Raw genomic sequence first — 21,415 nt, 5'->3', positions numbered from 1 at the left:
ATATATATAAAGCTTACAAAAAAAGAAATATTTTATTAAAAATATGTTGTCTTCATTGTTTTTATAATTAAATTTGTGTTTTCATGGTGATTATTTTTATGGTTATTGTAATATATTAGACAATTTTTTTAATTAATATACTACAAAAAATATGCAATTTAGCGACCACCAAAATTGGTCGCTAAATTGCAAAAATCGATCGCTATTTATATTAGCGACTGAATTCAATCGGTCGCTAAAACCCTGGTCGCTAAGCTATTTAGCGACCGAAAATTTTGGTCGCTAAAAGGTTGAAATGATGACCAAATTAGTGACCGAATAAATCGGTCGCTAAATCGGTCGCTAAATATTTATTTTTTATTTTATTAAATTTTATAGACGTCGCAAATTTGGTCGCTATGAACCACTCATATTTGACCTCTTAAGGATTTTATTTCACAATACTTAATTTTTTAGCTTGTTTTGTCCTCAATTACACAATTTTTAGAAACTTCCCAGAAGGTCACCCATCCCAACATTACCCCAAGTCAAGCACGTTTAACTGTGAAGTTCTTATGAGATAAGCTACCGAGAAGCAAATGCATATTGTTAGTATAAGTAGTACAAATTAATTCATTTAAGTTATCCTCAACTATACAATCTCATACTTATATTATTTTTGGATCCTTATCATTTTGGTATATCCGGACCGTTATAAATATATAATAATATATATAATAATTATATTACTAATAATAATAATTATATTATATTTAATTAATCTTTATTTATATATATAATTACTTTTATAATTAACAATCTACTTATTTCTATTTAAAATTAATTTTATGATACAATTTAAATTATTTATTATAAATTTAAAAGTTTAAGTAATAATTTATATATTTTAAAATGAGAAGGGTTATAATAACACTGGTATAACTTTTATTAAGTATTACACCGCTCAATAAATTTATATTAAATGTGAATTTTGTAAATCTAATCGATAGATTGAAAGTTCATATCACTTTATATATTTATATCAATTTTTGTTAAAATTAAATAACAACTTAAAAGTAATCAAAGTGCTCATATTTTATTTGAAATGTATATATCACGTCAATTTTATTTTACAAGAATGAAGTATCAAATCATCTTGAATTCATGTAAGATTCTGTATATATGATCTAAGAGTAAAAAACTTTCAATCTAACGGTTGAATTTATAAAATTCATATTTAATATAAAGTTATTGAGCGATGTAATACATAGTAAAAGTTATACCGATGTTATTATAACCCTTCTCTTTTAAAATATTATTTTTATAAATTAAATTTTAACATTTTAAATAAATTATTAATTAACTTAATATATTTATTCATCTTAAATCTAAGATATAAAATTTAAAAAATGTATTTATCCTTGCTTTATTTTCTAATTATCAACCATTAATAAAATACTAATTTAAAATTTAATGTCTTGCACTTACAAAAAAAAGAAAATGGGATTGATACTCAACAAAAATATTATCATCATTTTTAAGCAATTTATAATTTTTTTTTAAGTTTTACTTAGTGACCGAATAGAATTTCGTTGCTAATTTTAACTAATATTTAGCAACTGAATAGAATTACATCGCTAATTGTAACTAATATTTAGCGATAGAATTTAATTCTGTCGCTAAAAAAATCAAAATTTCTGATTTAGAAACCGAATTCAATTCTGTCACTAATTTTAACTAATAGTTAGCGATCAAATTTAATTCCATCGCTAAAAAAATCAAAATTTTTGATTTAGCGACCGAATTAAATTTCGTCGCTAAATTTAACTACTATTTAGCAATCAAATTCAATTTTGTCGCTAATTTAACTAATATTTAGCGACTAAATTCAATTGGCCACTAAAAAAATCAAAACTTCTAATTTAGCGACCGAATTCAATTCCGTCGCTAATTTTAACTAATATTTAGCGACCGAATTAAATTTTGTCGCTAATTTTAACTATTATTTAGCGACCGAATTAAATTCCGTCGCTAAAAAAATCAAAATTTATAATTTAGCGACCGAAATAGCCACCGAATTCAATTCTGTCACTAAATTTAACTACTATTTAGCGACCGAATTCAATTTCGTCGCTACTTTGAACTATTATTTAGCGACTGAATTAAATTCTGTCGCTAAAAAAAATCAAAAATTATAATTTAGTGACTGAAATAGCGACCGAATTCAATTCTGTCGCTAAATTTAATTACTATTTAGCGACCGAATTCAATTCCGTCGCTAATTTTAACTATTATTTAGCGACCGAATTCAATTCCGTCGCTAAAAAAATCAATATTTATAATTTAGCGACCGAAATAGCGACTGAATTCAATTCCGTCGCTAAATTGAACTACTATTTAGTGACCGAATTCAATTCCGTCGCTAATTTTAACTAATATTTAGCGACCGAACTAAATTCCGTAGCTAAAAAAAATCAAACTTTTTAATTTAGCGACCGAAATAGAGACCAAATTAATTCCGTCGTTAAAAAGAATCAAAATTTATAGTTTAACGACCGAAATAGCGACCGAATTTAATTCCGTCGCTAAAAAAATCTAAATTTTTTATTTAACGATTAAAATAACGACCGATAAATTTCGGTCGCTAATTTCGGTCGCTATTTTGCAATTTTCTAGTAATTTTCGCCAACAATGATAATTGTAAATACCTATATATAAAATTTAAATAAATATAATTGCGCGCGTACATAAAGGTGAAAATAATAAATAATAATACAGTAGGATGTTACTATTTTATATATATATATATATAAAGCTTAAAAAAAAGAAATATTTTATTAAAAATATGTTGTCTTCATTGTTTTTATAATTAAATTTGTGTTTTCATGGTGATTATTTTTATGGTTATTGTAATATATTAGACAATTTTTTTAATTAATATCTTTCATATATAATATTTTTTATTTAAATCATATTTAATTTTATTTAATATTGTATATCATTCATTTAAAATTGTGAGCTGAAAATGAGCTTTCTTATTTATTTTATTCTAATTGTACTCCTCTTCTTTAAAATTATAATTCCATAATATATACTTGTCGTAACATGGTTGGACTATTACTACGTGGAAAAGGTGGCATGCACTTTTTTTTTTATCAGTAAGTGGCATATTTTATTGCAAGATGCTGGTCAAATGGCATTTTAATAAATATCAGTACGAGGGTCAGCAAGATTTGTGAACACCAGACAATCACAGGTGTTTCACATCTTTGTAATACCTCGTACGTAAAGATGGATTCCTTAGCTTTTGTTAATCTTGTCTGTGGGCGAAAGAGGAGAGCAATAAAACTTTGGTGTAAAAATAATGCACAGTTTTATTTTTTAAACATTAAATAGTTGATATTATATTTGATATTGACATATTGTATATAAATCTTTTTGTCTCTTATTTATTTTTATTTTTATTTTAAACACATCTCAAAAATATCTTCTTTTTTTTGAAAAAACAGCAAGAGTTACTCTACTTTGACCGTAGGAAAATATTTTATAGTAGTACGTGAGAGATGATTTGCACAAGAGTAACTTTATCATTTTATAACATCTTGCGCCACTTGCATCACTCAAATGAATTGAAAATGATTGAACACCTCAATAGTCAATATCAGAGACATTCATTTCATATTTCTCTCTTTTTTGTTATATCATATTATTTATTATTTTTATCTCGTTTTTTTTTTTCCTTTCATTTTCTCTCTCTTCAAATGTTAATAGAGATATTAGTATCCGCAAAACATTATTCAAAAGATTTTTCACTTTACAACAGTCTGTTTTAAGTATGCGACTATATTGTAAGAATTGCACTTTTAATTTATACAAATTTGATTTTTTTTCTTTCATTTCTGTCTTTTACGTCGATCTATATTAGTCTTTTTTCTGTCAAATTTTTGAAGCAAACTCTAATTTTGAACATTATATAAACATCTTCCTTTGTGAAGTGTCAATAATAAGATTTTTTTTCTAAAAATAATATTTCTTTTGTTTCAAGCCAATTCACAAAGAAAAATACTCATTAAAATACTTGCAATCTTTAAATTAAGTATTCAAGAGGTCTTTCGTGTCAAATACAAATATATCACTTGTAAAGAATCTAACATTCAAATCAGTAATTATAAAAATGATAGAGTCAAATTAGAGTGAATGTATAACTTGTACCTATTTTGATTAATATCTAATGTGATGTCTATATATTGATCATCATGTTGTGTTGGTCATAGATCGTTCTTGACTTTAGTTTAAATTAACTTGCTTGTAATGCTTACCCGTGAACAAGCATGTTTGATTTGTGAGTTTAGAATTAAAATGTAGGTCCAAGGTATGCCTGATATATTAGTCCATAATATCTTTTATTATCTCTAAGTAATTTTAGTACTTACAAACCCTAACCCTCTATCTTTATGTGTTAGGTGTGAAATTCTAATGCAAATTTTGACCATACAATTGAATATTAGCAACATATTCTCAAACATATTGACTCCCATACTTTATATTATTAAATAAAATTTATTAGAAACACAAGAAAAATTCATTAAATAAGTACTAATAAACAAGTCATATATTTAAGAGAGAATTGAATTAACAATTTAGTTAGCTTTTGCATCTTGTCTATGACATCCTTTCTTATTTGTCTACTTAAGTTTGACTTGGAAATATGAATAATTAGACGTTAACCTCTACACAGGTATACAATTTTAAGCTAAAAAACCAGTACAACATCACGTTCCAATAGTAAAAATTCTAAGAAAAAAATGGATATATGCCAATTTCATTTTTATAAATCTAGCCTACAGAACAATTATATTCAAATTTTGAATATCCATAGAATGGTAAAACTAACTCCCCCAACACGGGTTTCTCGTACCCAAGACTGAAACCCAACGTTAAAAGGAAAAAAATTAAGCATGTATACTTGAATCGATTACCTGATTCAATTTCATTGAGTTATTTAATAAAATTTAAACATTAAACTTATAGAGCTAGACAAAATTCAGAGCTAATTCCAGTTGAAAATCCAAAGAAAAAAAAGTTCAAAGTCCCCTCTCAAAATGATTTGCTATAGGTAAAGCAAATGCAATTTGACATGATTGCATGTGTAACAAATCAAGTTGCAGTGATATAGGAAATGAAATCTAATGGAATGACGAAGTCCATCTCGCAAAGTTCCTCCTACTGGAATTGAGGTCAAACCATCTAATATCACCATACTTAAAAGCAAGGTAAGGTGAAAAGTTAAACTCTCCTTTTTCCATTTTAGATGGCAAAAATGCTTACCTTAACTACATACTTGTGCTTCATTTCGTGTACTCAAAAGATAAGCTCAAAATTAGTCTTGCTTAACATAAGTGTAGAGAAAAACTAGTACTACCGGACATTGTTACGAGGTTCCCTTGGTGCATGAACCAAACGTCCATTTTGACGTAGGTTAGAAGGAAAGGAGGATTGGCAGCTGCTAATATGTGATTTTAACCGTGGCATGGTTGGATGCGCACTTCTACATCTGTGACACCTCAACTCCATAGACAGTAACTTGTCATCATCTTTCAATGTTAGAAAGATTAGGAGCGTGTTTGGAAATTCATTTTTTTAACGAAAATATAAAAACATGCGTTGCAAAGTACTAAAATACAAAGTAACTTTTCTTATCTTTTACATTGAACATAAGTTTGCAAGATTTTAATAATAAACCAAACACATACTGCGTCCTATAGCTTTAGAATGTATGAAAAACATCGTATTTAAGTTGGCCATGGGTCCTATCCTCCACTTTTCTACCTCTGGTAAAATTTCTTTTTCTAAAAAAATTGTTGTAACTTGTAAGTCTTGCAAGCTGTTGGGAAAACTCGGACTTTCCCGCTTCGTGAAGTTAAGATAGGCACTTAGAAATTAAAGGTAGTAATGGGAGCACACGAGTTAAATTTTCCAATATGGAGATTCTTCCACTATGCAAAAGAATAGTAGGATTACAAGAATGTAATTACAAAATAGACTCACTCTATGGTGGCACACTCAAAACTTGAGACTATCTCTCTTCTCTCACAAAGAGGCTTTCTTACTTTCTCACTCTAAGAAGTGGATTCACTCTTGGCTTGGATTGGATAGGAATGAAGCCTCCTACCCCTATTTATACTACTCCACCTTCAGAATGAATGGTGGGGATCAAGGGTTGAGATTGGTTCTCTAGAATGTTCCACACATTCCAGGAATCTCTACTCCCTTCTATATCCTTCTATACTCTTCCATAAGGTTCCGGAAGGCTCCACACATCTCTAGAATGTTCCAGAGGATTCCACACTATTCCACAAACTTCTAGAGAATTCTACAATTCTCTAGGATTCTCTAGAATGTTCTAGAAAATTCTATACTTCTCTAGAAAGTTCTAGAATTTTCTAGAACCTCTCCAATTAAGGAGGGATCCTAACAAATCTCCCCCTCCCGACTTAATTGGGGGGCAGTAGTAGACCTGCACCTTGACAGCAATCTTCAAACTTCTTTGTCGGTATTACCTTGGTCATCATGTCTGACCAGTTCTCGTCTGTGTGAACCTTGTCAAGATGCAATTTCTTTTCCTCGAGGACTTCTCGGATCCAATGATATCTTGTGTCAATATGCTTCGTGCGGGAATGAAATTTTGAGTTCTTTGCTAAGTATATTGCGCTTTGATTATCACACTTTACCACATACCTTTCTTGTTCTACTCCCAGCTCAAGAAGCATGTTCTTCATCCACAGCATCTCCTTGCAAGCTTCAGTAGCTGCAATGTACTCCGCCTCTGTGGTGGATAATGCGACACACTTTTGCAGTTTTGATTGCCAAGAAACGGCTCCCCCTGCAAAAGTAGTTAGGTATCCAGATGTTGATTTCCTTGAATCAATATCTCCAGCCAAGTCTGCATCTGTGTATCCCTGTAACACAGGTTTCCCTTTTCCAAAGCACAAGCATCTTTTGGAAGTTCCACGTAAGTATCGGAGGATCCATTTGACCGCTAGCCAATGTTCATTCCCGGGGTCGGCTAAGAAGCGGCTGACGACTCCAACTGCATAGGCGATATCTGGTCTTGTGCATATCATCGCATACATGAGACTGCCTACTACAGATGAATATGGAATCTTCTTCATCTCCTCCATTTCTCTCTCACTTGTGGGACTTTGCTTCGAACTCAACCTGAAGTGTCCAGCAAGTGGTGTGTTAACTGGCTTACATTTGTCCATGTTAAATTGTTCCAACACTTTCTCTATGTATCTCTCTTGGGATAGCCACAACAGTCTCTTTGATCTATCACGAGTTATTCTCATCCCAAGGATTTGTTTAGCCGGTCCCAAATCTTTCATGGCAAAACTCTTGCTTAGATCTTTCTTCAAAGCAGCTATCTTTATGCGATCTTGTCCAAAAATCAACATATCATCAACATAGAGTAGAAGTATGAGGAAGTCGCCACTTGCATACCTCTTTATGAAGACACAATGATCGCTTTCTGTCTTTTTGAATTCATGTTCTGCCATGAAGGATTCAAACTTCTTGTACCATTGCCTAGGTGCTTGCTTAAGGCCATATAAACTCTTTGTGAGGCGACACACCAAATTTTCTTTGCCTGGAACTTTGAATCCTTCGGGCTGCTCCATGTAGATCTCTTCCTCTAGGTCACCATGAAGGAACGCCGTCTTGACATCAAGTTGTTCAATCTCTAAATCTTGAGTTGCTGCTATGCCAAGGATAACTCGAATGGATGACATCTTTACCACGGGTGAGAATATTTCTTCAAAGTCAATACCTTTTTCTTGACCGAATCCTTTAACGACCAACCGAGCTTTATAACGAGGCTTTGTGTTGTTATCTTCGGTTTTGATCCGGTATACCCACTTGTTCTTTAAGGCTCTTCTCCCCTTTGGCAGCTCTACGAGTTCATAAGTGTGATTCTCATGCAAGGATTGCATTTCTTCTTGCATGGCTTTCCTCCACTCTTCTTTATGAATATCCTTGATTGCTTCTTTATAGCTTTGAGGTTCCCCCTCATCAGTGAGCATAACATACTCCTCAGTGTTATACCAAGTGGATGGTCTTCTTTCCCTTGAGGAACGCCTCGGCTCTGGTGCTGGTAGAGAACTAGATTGAGGATCTTCCTGAGCTGGTTCATCATGAGTCTCCTGGTTGCTTTGCTCTAACACAGGCTCATCTTCTTCAGGATCATTGTCTTGATGTGTCTCATTATTCTCATGTTGAACTGGAGTGAGTTCGGTACTCTTTCTCAATCTTGGCTTCTCTGAGTTTTTAATGTCTTCGATTGTTTGGTCTTCGAAGAATACAACGTCTCTACTACGGACCACCTTCTTATTTATTGGATCCCATAGCCGATAGCCGAATTCATCCTTGGGTGAGCGGAGATAGATGCACTCCTTCGTCTTTGCATCAAGCTTTGCTCGCTCATCTTTGGGGATATGAACAAATGCCCTGCACCCGAACACTTTGAGATGATTGTATGATGCCCTTTTGCCCGTCCAAACTTCGTCTGGGATGGCACCACCCAAAGGGACTGATGGTGTGAGGTTGACAATGTCAACTACAGCCATTATAGCTTCTCCCCAAAATAACTTGGGTAACTTAGCATGAGAGAGCACACAGCGAACTCTTTCTTCGATTGTTCTATTCATTCTCTCAGCTAGCCCATTTAATTGCGGTGTCTTGGGTGGAGTCTTCTCTAACCTAATGCCATGTTTCTTGCAATAGGTTTCAAATGGGCCTCTATATTCACCTCCATTGTCAGATCGTACACACTTGATCTTTCGTCCAGTCTCACGTTCTACCAGAGCGTGGAATTCCTTGAAGGCATCAAGTACTTGATCCTTTGATTTTAGCAAATGCAACCACACCTTCCTTGAATGATCGTCAATGAAGGTCACAAAGTACAGTGCACCCCCAATGGATTTCTCAGACATTGAGCACACATCAGTGTGTACAAGGTCGAGAATGTTCTTTCTCCTTACGGGCGGAGAAGATCTTTGAAATGCAACTCTATGTTGTTTTCCAGCTAAACAGTGAGCACAAGGATCAAGTGATTTACCTTTCACATTAGAGAGGAGTTGCTTACGAGCGAGTATGTGAAGACCCTTCTCACTGATGTGCCCAAGTCGTTTATGCCAAACCTCTAAGTCATCAGTGGTTATATTTACCTCTCCTTTGCAAAGCTTAGCTTGCATTACGTACAAGGATCCTTCTTTCTTTCCTCGAGCCATAACTAGACTACCTTTGGTGAGCTTCCACTTTCCTTCACCAAAGTAATTCATCAGACCAGCATCATCTAACTTTCCAGCAGAGATAAGATTGAGGCGCATGGCCGGGACATGCCTCACATCTTTCAAGACTAGCCTACATCCGGTGCTCGTTGTCAGGATGATGTCTCCTATCCCGACGATCTTGCTTCTATCTTGATTTCCCATTTGAACGGTACCAAAGTCACCACTTTGGTAGGATGAGAAGAAACTTCCATGAGGAGTAACATGGAAGGAAGCACCAGAATCCACAATCCAAGAGCTATCATCATAAGCAATGTTTAGGATGTTACCTTCTCTAATGATATATAACATATCTTCTTTAGATGCTACGGCAGTGGTAGTCTTTTCTTCTTGCTTCTTCATTGGGATGACTTGGTCTGGCTTGACAGTACCTGCCTTCTGATCTCTCTTGAAAGACCGACACTCCATTTTCCTATGACCCATTCTTCCACAGTAATAGCATGTAATCTTCGAGCGTGATTTGGATCTACCTCGAGATTGATACTGATCTCGGCTCTTACTACGTCCACGAGTCTCATTCTTTCCCCGGTTTTCAATGATATTAGCCTCGGGATGGATAGACTCACCTCGTTCCATTCTCCTCGATTCTTCTCCAAGAAGGCTATCACTAACAGCATCCATAGTGAGCTTTCCTTCGGGAGCAGAGTTACTAAGTGTGACTACTAGCGTATCCCAACTTTCCGGTAAGGAACTAAGGAGTAGAAGGGCTTGCAACTCATCATCAATCTTCATCTCAATTTTGGTTAATTGATTTACAAGCCCCTTGAAGTTATTCAAGTGCTCAATCATACTATGACCATCCTTATACTCCAGCTTCACCAATCGACGAACTAAATTGGCTTTGTTACGAGGTGTTTTCTTTTGAATCATGGACTCAAGTTTTGCCCATAATTCATAAGCATTTGTGTATGTAGAAACATGCTCAAAGAGAGATTTGTCGATGTACTTACGGATCATAGCAACGGCCTTCCGATTCAATAGCTCCCACTGAGCATCGCTCTTGCCTTCCACCTTCTCTTTATAGATGATGGGCTCATGCAAATCCTTGCAGTATAAATGATCCTCCATCATTGGCTTCCAATATGAATAATTATTGGCAGTAAGCTTGAACATGTCTCCATCATGAGCAACGTTGTCCTCCATCTTGAACTGCACGAGCTAATGACAACTTTTGATGAACCAGGCTCTGATACCACTGTTGGGAAAACTCGGACTTTCCCGCTTCGTGAAGTTAAGATAGGCACTTAGAAATTAAAGGTAGTAATGGGAGCACACGAGTTAAATTTTCCAATATGGAGATTCTTCCACTATGCAAAAGAATAGTAGGATTACAAGAATGTAATTACAAAATAGACTCACTCTATGGTGGCACACTCAAAACTTGAGACTATCTCTCTTCTCTCACAAAGAGGCTTTCTTACTTTCTCACTCTAAGAAGTGGATTCACTCTTGGCTTGGATTGGATAGGAATGAAGCCTCCTACCCCTATTTATACTACTCCACCTTCAGAATGAATGGTGGGGATCAAGGGTTGAGATTGGTTCTCTAGAATGTTCCACACATTCCAGGAATCTCTACTCCCTTCTATATCCTTCTATACTCTTCCATAAGGTTCCGGAAGGCTCCACACATCTCTAGAATGTTCCAGAGGATTCCACACTATTCCACAAACTTCTAGAGAATTCTACAATTCTCTAGGATTCTCTAGAATGTTCTAGAAAATTCTATACTTCTCTAGAAAGTTCTAGAATTTTCTAGAACCTCTCCAATTAAGGAGGGATCCTAACACAAGCCTTAGATTTTCCTTGAAACCTATGCAGGAAGCAGTCAAAATGGTGCAATCTTCAGAAACAAGAGAAGGGTTCAATCTCATTCCTGATGTAAAATGGGAAGACGTTGGTGGCCTTGATCTCTTAAGAAATGAGTTTGATGACTATATCATAGGGCCTATAAAATGTCCTGGGGATTATGAGGTGATTTTCAAATACTGCACTTCTTTTATTTCTATTATATTACAATTGCTGTTAAATCAAAGTTGGCTCATGCATCAAGCTTTTCTTTTTTTGTGATTAAATACTGAGATGAAATAAATAGCAGAGTGTATTTGTAATAAAAAGGTGATGAATGGCCTGAATTTTAGGAAAGGAAACATCAGGGTCTATTTGTTAGGACCTCAACTAATAAGTCGGCAAAGGGAAAAATATATGTGAGGAATATATATAGTCTTTTAGAGGGAGAGAACGAGGGAAAGGATTGACATTGTATCTAGTATATTTTATTTTTGTTGCTGGTACTGCTGTACAACCAAAATGATTGCAAAATGTATCATGACCAATTTTAACACTGTTTTCTTAACTCAATATTCATTTTGGCCTCTTTTCTCTCTTCAAATTTTTTGATCAAACTAGTTGTCAAAATTTGAGTGAAGAACCTCTGTTTCTGTTTACATCAATTGGCTTGTTTCTGTCATATGTTCTAGAGTAATAGTGCAACCAGCTTCCTTATCTGTGTAATACTATACTATTCACAAAATTCCTTAGATGGTTTGATATCTTTATTACCAATTCTCTTGCTATATTTTATTTTTGTACTCTAAAATTGATCAATTATTTTTTGTCTTTGCTGCTTCATGAAAAAATAGGATTAGTTGTATGTCAGATGTGGATCACTAATCAATAATATTATTGGATTTATTCATTTCAGGGATTTGGGCTGGATCTTTCGACAGGATTTTTGCTTTATGGACCTCCAGGTTGTGATAAACCACTGGTTGCCAAAGCTGTTGCCAATGCTGCAGGAGTTAGTTTCCGTCATATTAAGGTTTGTCTAAAATATCATGTCCTATTTTAACAGTTTTGGTTTGTATGATGTTCCTCTGTTTATGATAAACCATTTTTAAATGCTCTAAATTCTTTTTATTGAATTGTTAGGGACCTGATATTATAAATGAGAATATGTTGGAGTAAGTGAGAATATTGTTAGGAAAATATTTGGTGCTGCAAGGTCTTGCGCACCTTGCATACTATTTTTTGATGAGATTTGTGGTTCTTTGTCCTTAGGAATCTTGGTTAACCCCAATATTTATCATGACAAAATCAATAAATTCTGATCTGTAAACTATAAAAATTCATGTCTGAAATTCTATTTCTCTGAATGATTTATCTATTATTACTATTACAATCTGTTTTTGTTGTGCTTCTATATTTGTTATGTTGTAAATCTCACTCCCAGCTTGCACTAGCAGTCATCATTGTGCATGTTGGAAAAGTCATTTTTTGTTTACTTGGTTGACAAGTTATATGCAGATTATCCCTTAAGGGCTTATATGAGTTATCGGCGAACTGATTTTATTGTACTTGTGCATCCATTATGATTTCCTTGATCTATATGAAGGGACTTATGAGTTCTTGGTAAACTGATTTTGTTTTCAATTGTTTGCTGGTATGCTTCACTGTTAGTTTCATTGTGTATTAAGAATTATTTTTACCATTTTCAGTTGGATGCAAACTTCTTTGTAGAGAGTTTCAAACACATGAGCTTCTTTTTTACAAAGAGAGGGGGTAATAGAGTGGCACATGAGTAGAACATTTGTTACCAAAAATGAAATAATATTATTAATCATTCTGTAAAGAGAATTTTTAAATAATATCTCTTGCTTGTCTCTTCGGAAGAAAACGAATCTGAATGATTTTGTTTCTGTGGATTGATATGATAAAACCAAAACATTTTATTTTGGGCAGTTTGGTAAAAGAGTAATGAAAATGTTACCAAGTATGACAGAGGGGATTATTCCATACCTTACCTCCTGCAAAGGCTTATTTAGAAAGAGGCTCCATATCTGGTGACGTGGCAGGGTTTGATTGGAGGGTTAAGATTTAGGGGCTTACGTGGCATACCTTTTATGGGTAAGCTGTTTCAGTTGATACTATTCTTGTTTAAAGATACAACGTTATGCATAATGTATAAGTGTTAGTTTTAATTAATATAAAAAATCACATTACAAAAATGTAAATTACTTAGCACTTTAAAATTTGAGTAATGTATGATTTGATGTTTCACATTTAAAGAGATGTATTTTGATCCCCCACAATTTTAACATATGAAAGCAACCCTTGTTATAACGATTTCATAGTTAAATTGCCGTGAATTATTAATTATTTGGTTATTCGAATCTAACTCAGGAAATTAGCTATGGGAATATTTTGTGAATTTTAAAAATATAAAAAATCAAAATACACTATTTTAAAAGTCATCAAAAATAAATCCCACGTGGCATTTAGGGTACTAATTAATTAGTAAACTTTTTTTTTTGAAGCAAATGAACTTCACTCATTTCATTAATGATAAGAGATGCAATACATGGAGGAATAAAATCAAAAGATTGGTGACTAGCGGAAGATCTTGACACCCTTGCTAAAGTGTGGGCGACCCGATTGACTTGTCTCCTAATAAACCTAACCTGAAGGTTTTGATGGGAACGTAACAGGGATCTACATTGATTTATAATGATCCCATATTCAGAGTGAAGAACGTGCGTGTTGTTTAGATGATCCACTACTTGCTTGCAGTCCGTTTCCACACAGACATTTTCGTATGGAGAATGAATGAGGTATTGGAGTGCTTCCAACATAGCTGCTGCTTCTGCCTCATGGGGTGGTGGTAGGTCATGCTTCCATCCAGATATAGCAGTCTGGAATAATCCTCTTGTATCACGAACACAAATACCGAACCCAAAAGTGGAGGAATCCTTGAAGAGCGCCGCATCAACGTTGCACGTGAAGGTGTTGGTAGGAGGTTTGGTCCATCTGTGGTTCACAACGGGGGAGGCATTTTGTGTCAAGTTCCTTTGTGCAGATTGCCATGCATGGAAGTGTTGTTCCGTTAGCTGGATTGAGGTTCTTGGGGGAGGGGCACTCTCCTTCCATACTTTGTCGTTTCTCCGCCGCCAGATGCACCAAAGCATGAGGGTGAACGATGTTAAGTCAGAACCTGTTAAGTGACCTAGCAGTTTCCACGTGGTGTCAATGAAGCTGATGCCTTACTCTACTATACGGGCGATCCGCGGCCAACATCCTGAGTCTATCCATATGGATATGGCGGCTGGGCAGCTATAGAAGAGGTGCCATTCGTTCTCCTGGTTTGCAGAACAATGGGGGCAAGAAGACGTGCATGGGACGCCTTTCTATTGTAGGTTCAGGCGCGTGGGAATGCAACCTCTCAATAGTCTCCAAAGGAAAATCTGTGTTGAGTGAGGGATCTTCAAGCTCCATAGTTTCATCAAGTCACCCTGCACTCTCAATGTATTGTTGGAGATGACATGTTCCATGAGATGGTGATATGTTGTGCGTACTGAGTAGGAGCCATTGGTTGTTAGCCTCCAAGTTAAAGAATCTGGGCGTGAGGGATTCAACAATGGTATAGATAGGATGGATTGAGCATCTTGATGATTGAAGAGAGTTTGCACTCGATGCGAATCCCACTTGTGAAGAGTGCGATCAATGAGGTCGTGGACAGTGAGAGATTCGTATCCTTGAGGGGCTGTTGAGGTAACATACGGGCTAAACTTTTTGAAAAGTACTAATAAAAAAATTACATTAAAAATTAACAATTTCCTTTTTAAAAAAGTGACGTAATGTAAGGTGATATACGTTAGTTATCTTACACCTATAGAAGAAACTTCGACTTAATTAAATCTACTTTTAACCTCTAATTTTTTTTATAAAAATAATAATACGGGCTATATAACGTTTAAACTAAATCTATTGCCTAAATTCCTTCTTTGGTGGCGTTGTATAATTTTAAATCTAATCCGAAAGTCTAAGGAGAAAGTCAAAAGATATATTCCTTTTAGTAATTATTTTAATTTTTATATTTTATTCATCATTATATTCTTTTATTTTTTAAAAATTAGAAAAATAAAATATATATATATATATATATATATATATTTTATCAAAGTTAATACCTTAAAACTAATGAACTAATTATATTACCAATTAAATCATTATATTTTTATTATTTAATTTTTATTTTTATTTTATTTTTAATTGAGACATGAAGTGCCTGATAAATAAAGTGAATGTGAGAGACGTATGAAAGAATGGAGTTAGTATTTGCATTTCTACTCTATCACCTTTTTTTTTTTTTTTTTTTGCGTTTCCTTCTATTTACAAACAAAATTTTCAATTAAAATTCTAAGTTTCTCATGCTTTTCTATGTTATACTCATGCTCTATTTGAAATAAATTTATTTCCTAATATAAGAGAATCTGAAGATGTAACTATAAGAATTGGATTTGTTATCATGATTATAATATCTTGATTTTCTCTTATATTTGTTTAATCAATTCTTTTTATTATAAAATTCTTCTATAAATTTATAAATACTGTTGTAAGCTGATTTTGAATTTTCAAGGTGTTACAAAATGAAACACTATTCAATAAACAATATAAATAGTATTCTTTTTTGCTACATATAAATAGTACTTTAAATCTTAAAGAGATGTGACTAAGATTAATTAAGATTAGCTTACAACTTGATAAAATGGGTTAGTTTGATTCAATAATATATCAGGCTAAATTCAGGCAACAACCAAAGTCGATGTTTATAGTCATGGTTGTACTATATTATTTTTCTTTTGTTTTTGTATTTATTTATTTTTTATTTTATAATTTTTCCAAATTGATAAATATTATTATTAATTAGTTTTGAAGTTTCAGGGTATACCAAAAATAATGAAGCACTATTCAATAAACAATATGAGCAGTAAATTAACCCATTGTTTTATTTTATTTATATTGGATTAAGCTGATAATATATAACTTGATAAAAGAAAGTTAGTTATAAAGCCTGACTGGGGCAACTGTACTGTGTAAGGATTTTCTTTCCTTTTTAATATTTTCATTCTCATTTCCTCACTCTTTATTTTTCTTTTGTTTTTTAAATAAACTTTAAAATATTATTTTGTAAAGAAATAAATAAAATATGAAAGCAGGAAGATTTATTTAAAAAGAAGACAATTTTGAATAATAATATTATTAATTTTTAAAACGTAAAAATAAAATTAGTTCATTGACACAAGCTCGTATTTATTTACAAGGAAATTCTTTTAATCGAAGATAAACTTTTATTTTTTTCTAATGAAATGCAAAAGGACTGAAACATATTCAACCACAATATGATTGAGACTCAAAAAGAATACTATGATGATTTCAAATCTTAACGTATGCATAAATAATTTTAATGTATGAAAAATCGAAATAACATGGTAAATGTTTTTGCAACAAATAAATTAAACTCTTAAATGAACTAAAAGTAACTTTCAATACTAGAGCTATTTGATTTAACTGCTAAAAGTTTGTAAAATGAACATCTAATTTCATTTTTAGGACTAGCATATGTCTTTTTCCACAGTACCGAAGTATGAGAATAAAGAGTGCATTGTTATTTAAGAATTTACTTTTCATGGGCCTTTATTTATTTATATTAATATTGATATATGATTGAATGACAGTAAATTTCCATCAAGATGTGTATTATAATTGGTTATTTAAACTATCAAGTAAGTTGTGCACACCAAAAATATAATATCTAATAAACTTAAATTGTTGGAGCATACAATATGTTGAATACATACATATGTATACAACTGAATATAACTTAAACCGAGGGAACTATGAAACAACCACTAAAAACATCTTGAAACTACTTACTATATGTTGCTTTATCATTGGGTTCAACATGGTTAATGAGCTTAGTCTTTATTTTGACACTGTGCATAAACAAAAAAAGATTGATTCAGAAATACAAAACTGAAGTTTATGAAAAATGTAAATTTTCTTAATGCATAAGCTAAATTATTTAACATTTTACCTTAGAATTCAGTACCTCCACCTAAGAGTTCTGTATCTCTTTCCTCCACGGTGTTCATATGCAAAATCAAGCCGTGAGATGATCCTGTATAGCATTTCTTCTACTTGTTTGGAATACCACAACCTCCATCTACTCCAGAAAATAAGAGGGAGGATGAAAATTCCAAAGCCAAAAATAAATCCCAACTCTGCACTTAATAAATTCCAATCAATTGAACTCTCAGTATGTGAATGAGGTGTTTCATGTGTTGGCACTTTATCATTGTTGCAATTATGCGTTAATGGAGGTCCACATAACTCTTCATTCCCTTCAAAGGAATCAGCATCAAATGATTGAATTTGGGTACCCATTGGAATTTCCCCCACCAAGTGATTATATGAGAGATTCAAATATGCAAGGAAAGATAGACTTGCAAGCTCTGTAGGAATTTTTCCATTGAAAGAATTGTTTGATAAGTCTAGAGACTCAAGATTCTTCAAATTTCCAATAGATGATGGGATATGACCTGAGAGGGCATTGTTTGACAAGTTAAGAGCATTCATTGCCTTGAACTGCATTAGCTCATTGGGTATTGGACCCTCAAAATGGTTGTTTGACATATCCACATAAGTGAATGCCCTTTGGATTCTGTCCAACTTCATTTGTTGACCTTTGTTGGTAATAAGAATTGAATTTTGATATCGAGAAATATCCACTACATAAGCATCAGAGGATCCCTGGTCAAGGATGGAACGAGATATGTTTGTAACAAGTTTAGTTAATTTTGCTACAATATTTTTGTCCAAATGTGACAATAAATCTTCATAATTTTTGGGATCATAGTGGTCAATGATATCAATGAATAAGTGCCCAAATTCTGGATCAACATCGGCATTATCATACGTCATTGCTTTCCAATTATTCAATAGTATCCTTGGTATCACACCACTAAAATTATTAGAGGATAGATCAACAATATGAAGCATTTCCCAATCACCACTACTTCTAGGGCATCTAATTGACCCGTGAAGTTTGTTTAATCTTAAATCCATGATTCTCAAGGTGGAAATATTACTTAAGAAACACGGAAATCCACTAGAAAATGAATTTTTTCGAAGGTTTAGGACTTGCAGATTCTGGCAATTGGCTAAAGATTTTGGAATAGTACCCTCCAAAAGATTATCATTTACATCCAATAACTTTAGAGTACATGAAGTTGTGAGAGAATTTGGAATATAACCTTGAAGTTTGTTTCCACCAAAATTTAACACCCTTAAGGTGCTACTCAACGTAGCAAAACACTTGGGAATCGTTCCAACAAAGTTATTGTGAGACAGATCTAGCAAGCGAAGACTTGAAGCATTGCAAAAGGATTCTGAGATTTGTCCTTGAAAACTGTTATTTGAAAGAGACAACAATATTATGAAAGGGAGACGATTTCCAATGTCAAGTGGAATGGCAGAGTTGAATCTATTATTTGAGTAGTCCAAATAATTTACAAACGTTGGAAAGAAAGGATAAGGCCCTTGCAAATGGTTGGAACTAAGATCAACCATCAAAAGGTTTGAATTCAAGTTTGAAACATTTCCTTCCAAATTTGTTAGGAAATTTTTTGAAATATTCAAGATAACAAGATATTCAAGTTGCCAAATCCAATAAGGTATTGGTCCTTCAATCTCGTTGTTAGCTAGGTCAAGATGTAGTAATTTGGATTGATTTCTCAAGAAATTGGGGATTCCTCTCAACTTGCAAGATGCCAACATTAGATTTCTTAGAACAGGAAATGGTGACAAGTCACGATCATCTTTAGAGTATATATCAACTGACAAATTGTTATGCGAGAGGCTTAAAGTAGTTAAATTACTCAGCCTACGGATCATGTCCAATTGTATTGTGCCATTAAGCTTGTTTGATTTAAGTTCAATGACACGAAGTGTTCTAAGATTAAAAATAGACATAGGTATAGGCCCTTGCAAATTATTGCTCCCTAAATCAAACATCTCTAACAAAGGGGAGGCAATCACAAACTCATCCAAGATACCATTGAGTTGATTAAAGGAAAGTTTAAGTTCTCTCAAATAAGGGAGTTTAAGTAGAGATGAAGGGACACTCCCAGTGAAAAGGTTAAATCCTAAATCAATGCTGACAAGATTTTTAAGGCCTTCAAAATGACTTGATGGTAACACCCCACTTAAATGATTATTAAAGAGGGATAAATATGTCATATTTTTGGACATATTAAAAGAAGGGAGTGGACCAGAAAAGTTATTAGAAGACAAATCCAGATAAACAAGTTGGGTGAGTTCTGACATTGAATTAGGAAGTGTTCCATTAAATTTGCAATGAGATAGATCAATTGTAGATAACTGCTTTAAATTGGAAATTGCACCTGGAAGCTTTCCTGAGAAATTTGTATTGCTTAGAATCATGTCATGAAGAGAACCATTTGGTTGAAAGTTTGGCAAAGAACCCCTAAGATCTTTATTGTCTGAGATGTCAAGGACCTTCAAGGTTGGTATTTGGAAGATATCTTTTGGAAAGAAACCATTCAAGCCGCAACTTCTAAGTTGTAGTGTGACTAAATTGGAGAAATTTACAAAGGATTGTGGCACTATGCTTGACATGTTGTTATGGCTCAGTTTTAGAACGGTGAGTGACAGAAGCTTTGCCAATGAAGAATCAATAGGTCCAGAGAGATTGCATGATGACATGCTCAAAACACGTAGCATGTGCAATGAAGATAAAGCATGACACCATTCTTGTCCTTTGCCATATATTTCTACACCATCTAGATATAATTCTATGATATCCGTAAGGTTTTCCAAAAGCATAGCAATATTTGGCTTCTCCAGTTTCAGCCTATGATGTGAGGTAAATGTAGAAGACAAATCAAGAGTTACTAACCTTTTGAGGTGAGAAATCTCATATGGAATCTGCCCCTCAAAGCCAGCATTAGACAAGTTCAAATATCTCAAATTATTCAACTTGTATAACTCTGAAGGAATCATTGAACGGAAGTTATTGAAAGCCAAATTCAAGCTTTCTAGATTTTGAAGATCGAAAAGAACACTTGAATTTACAAGTCCTCCTGAGATAGACTCTTCACTAAGATCAAGGGCAATCACAATGCCCTTGTTGCATGTCACCCCATGCCATTGGCAACAATCTTCACTTCGATTCCAAAGAGTAAGCTTTTTGGACATTGTAGGGTTGAATATTAGGTTATTTTTCAAATGTAACAAGATGGAACACTCTTGGCCAAGCAAATAGCCATTGGCTGGAAAGACGTTGGCATTATAGTTTATTGAGCATAATGATATCAAGAAAGACCACAACAGTACGTATGCCCTCATTGTGAATAGAATATGGTATGTATTAGCAAGAATTATGGTAAAGAGATATTTTGCCATTTGAAACATCTATTTCTCCTTTTATAGACTACAAAAGATGTAATATTCATGATATGAATTTACTCGGTCTAACACGCAATTAAGTCACTTTTGAGTTTTGAACCACAAGAACAGCTACGTACCACATCTTTTACGTACCAATTTTTTTAGGCCATATAATTTTCTATTAATACAGTTTTTTTTTTTTGGTAAATTCCTATTAATACAGTTAGTTATACTATTATGATAAAAATATATTTAAATCTTTATCTTGATGCTTAAATTAATTTTTTTAGTTTTTGTTTGTTATATAACTAGAGTAGATTACTCATGCAATGCACGGGTTAAGTAACATATTGAATATTAGTTAAATTTAAAATTAAAATTAATCAAACTATGTATATTATGTAAGTATATACAAATAAATATGCATATAAATATTTCAAACCAATTAACATTGTCCGACCCTAATAGATTCTTAACAAATTTTATTTTCTTTCCTTTCAAGTATCTATTAATTATTAAAATCATTTCATCAAAAGTACTTAATAAAAGGTTAAATTAATTGATAGTTTTCTCTCTAATTGTAATAATTTTTAATTAAGCTTTCACTATTTTTTAAGAGTTAATTAATTTTAAAGGAAAATGGGTATGTGAATGTATTTTATTGCCTATTTAAGCTGAATTAAGTATTTGCTGACCGTTGAATTCTTAAATCAAAATGTTGAAATAAAATGGTTGAGTATCAGATCAAACGGAAGTCTTGTTCCCACTTATTTTGTCATCATGCGGAAATGGAAATCTATTTCCCACATATTTTGTCAGTGACATACCAAATGAGAAATTTTCAAA

General features: G+C 33.2%; 2 protein-coding genes across 3 annotated transcripts; one reads left to right on the top strand and one right to left on the bottom strand.

The window, feature by feature from the left end:
* The first annotated feature begins 5,661 nt into the window (after positions 1-5,661).
* Positions 5,662-13,383, top strand: LOC109818835 (cell division control protein 48 homolog C). Of its 2 annotated transcripts, none has more exons than XM_029268926.2 (4): positions 5,662-5,813; positions 11,144-11,296; positions 12,027-12,143; positions 12,820-13,042. In XM_029268926.2, the coding sequence occupies exons 2-4, from the start codon at positions 11,156-11,158 to the stop codon at positions 12,904-12,906; spliced, it is 345 nt and encodes a 114-aa protein (XP_029124759.1). In that variant the 5' UTR covers positions 5,662-5,813; positions 11,144-11,155; the 3' UTR covers positions 12,907-13,042. The 2 variants fall into 2 exon arrangements, with proteins under 2 accessions (XP_029124759.1, XP_082926485.1); XM_083070359.1 differs by lacking the exon at positions 12,820-13,042 and adding an exon at positions 13,064-13,383 and having other exon boundaries at positions 5,665-5,813.
* A 917-nt stretch (positions 13,384-14,300) lies between these two features.
* On the bottom strand, positions 14,301-20,629 carry LOC109818837 (receptor-like protein 7). Its single transcript, XM_020384366.3, has 2 exons — positions 17,196-20,629; positions 14,301-17,094 (listed from the first exon to the last, which is right to left on the bottom strand). Exon 1 carries the CDS (start codon positions 20,591-20,593, stop codon positions 17,204-17,206), a length of 3,390 nt encoding a protein of 1,129 aa, XP_020239955.2. The 5' UTR covers positions 20,594-20,629; the 3' UTR covers positions 14,301-17,094; positions 17,196-17,203.
* Between the last annotated feature and the right edge of the window lie 786 nt (positions 20,630-21,415).

This window comes from Cajanus cajan, chromosome 3 (genome assembly GCF_000230855.2).
Source record: "Cajanus cajan strain Asha chromosome 3, NIPB_CcT2T_4, whole genome shotgun sequence".
NCBI classification, from domain to species: domain Eukaryota; kingdom Viridiplantae; phylum Streptophyta; class Magnoliopsida; order Fabales; family Fabaceae; genus Cajanus; species Cajanus cajan.
Note: the sequence above shows the minus strand (reverse complement) of the source record. Positions and strands in the feature narration are given on the sequence as shown.

Bases quoted from the DNA above. Each gene is read 5' to 3' on its own strand.
- LOC109818835 (XM_083070359.1), top strand. From the start codon at position 11,156: ATGGTGCAATCTTCAGAAACAAGAGAAGGGTTCAATCTCATTCCTGAT. The intron at 11,297-12,026 runs GTGATTTTCAAA...TATTCATTTCAG, and splicing joins AATGTCCTGGGGATTATGAG to GGATTTGGGCTGGATCTTTC. The intron at 12,144-13,063 runs GTTTGTCTAAAA...TATTTTGGGCAG, and splicing joins TTAGTTTCCGTCATATTAAG to TTTGGTAAAAGAGTAATGAA.
- LOC109818837 (XM_020384366.3), bottom strand. From the start codon at position 20,593: ATGTTTCAAATGGCAAAATATCTCTTTACCATAATTCTTGCTAATACA.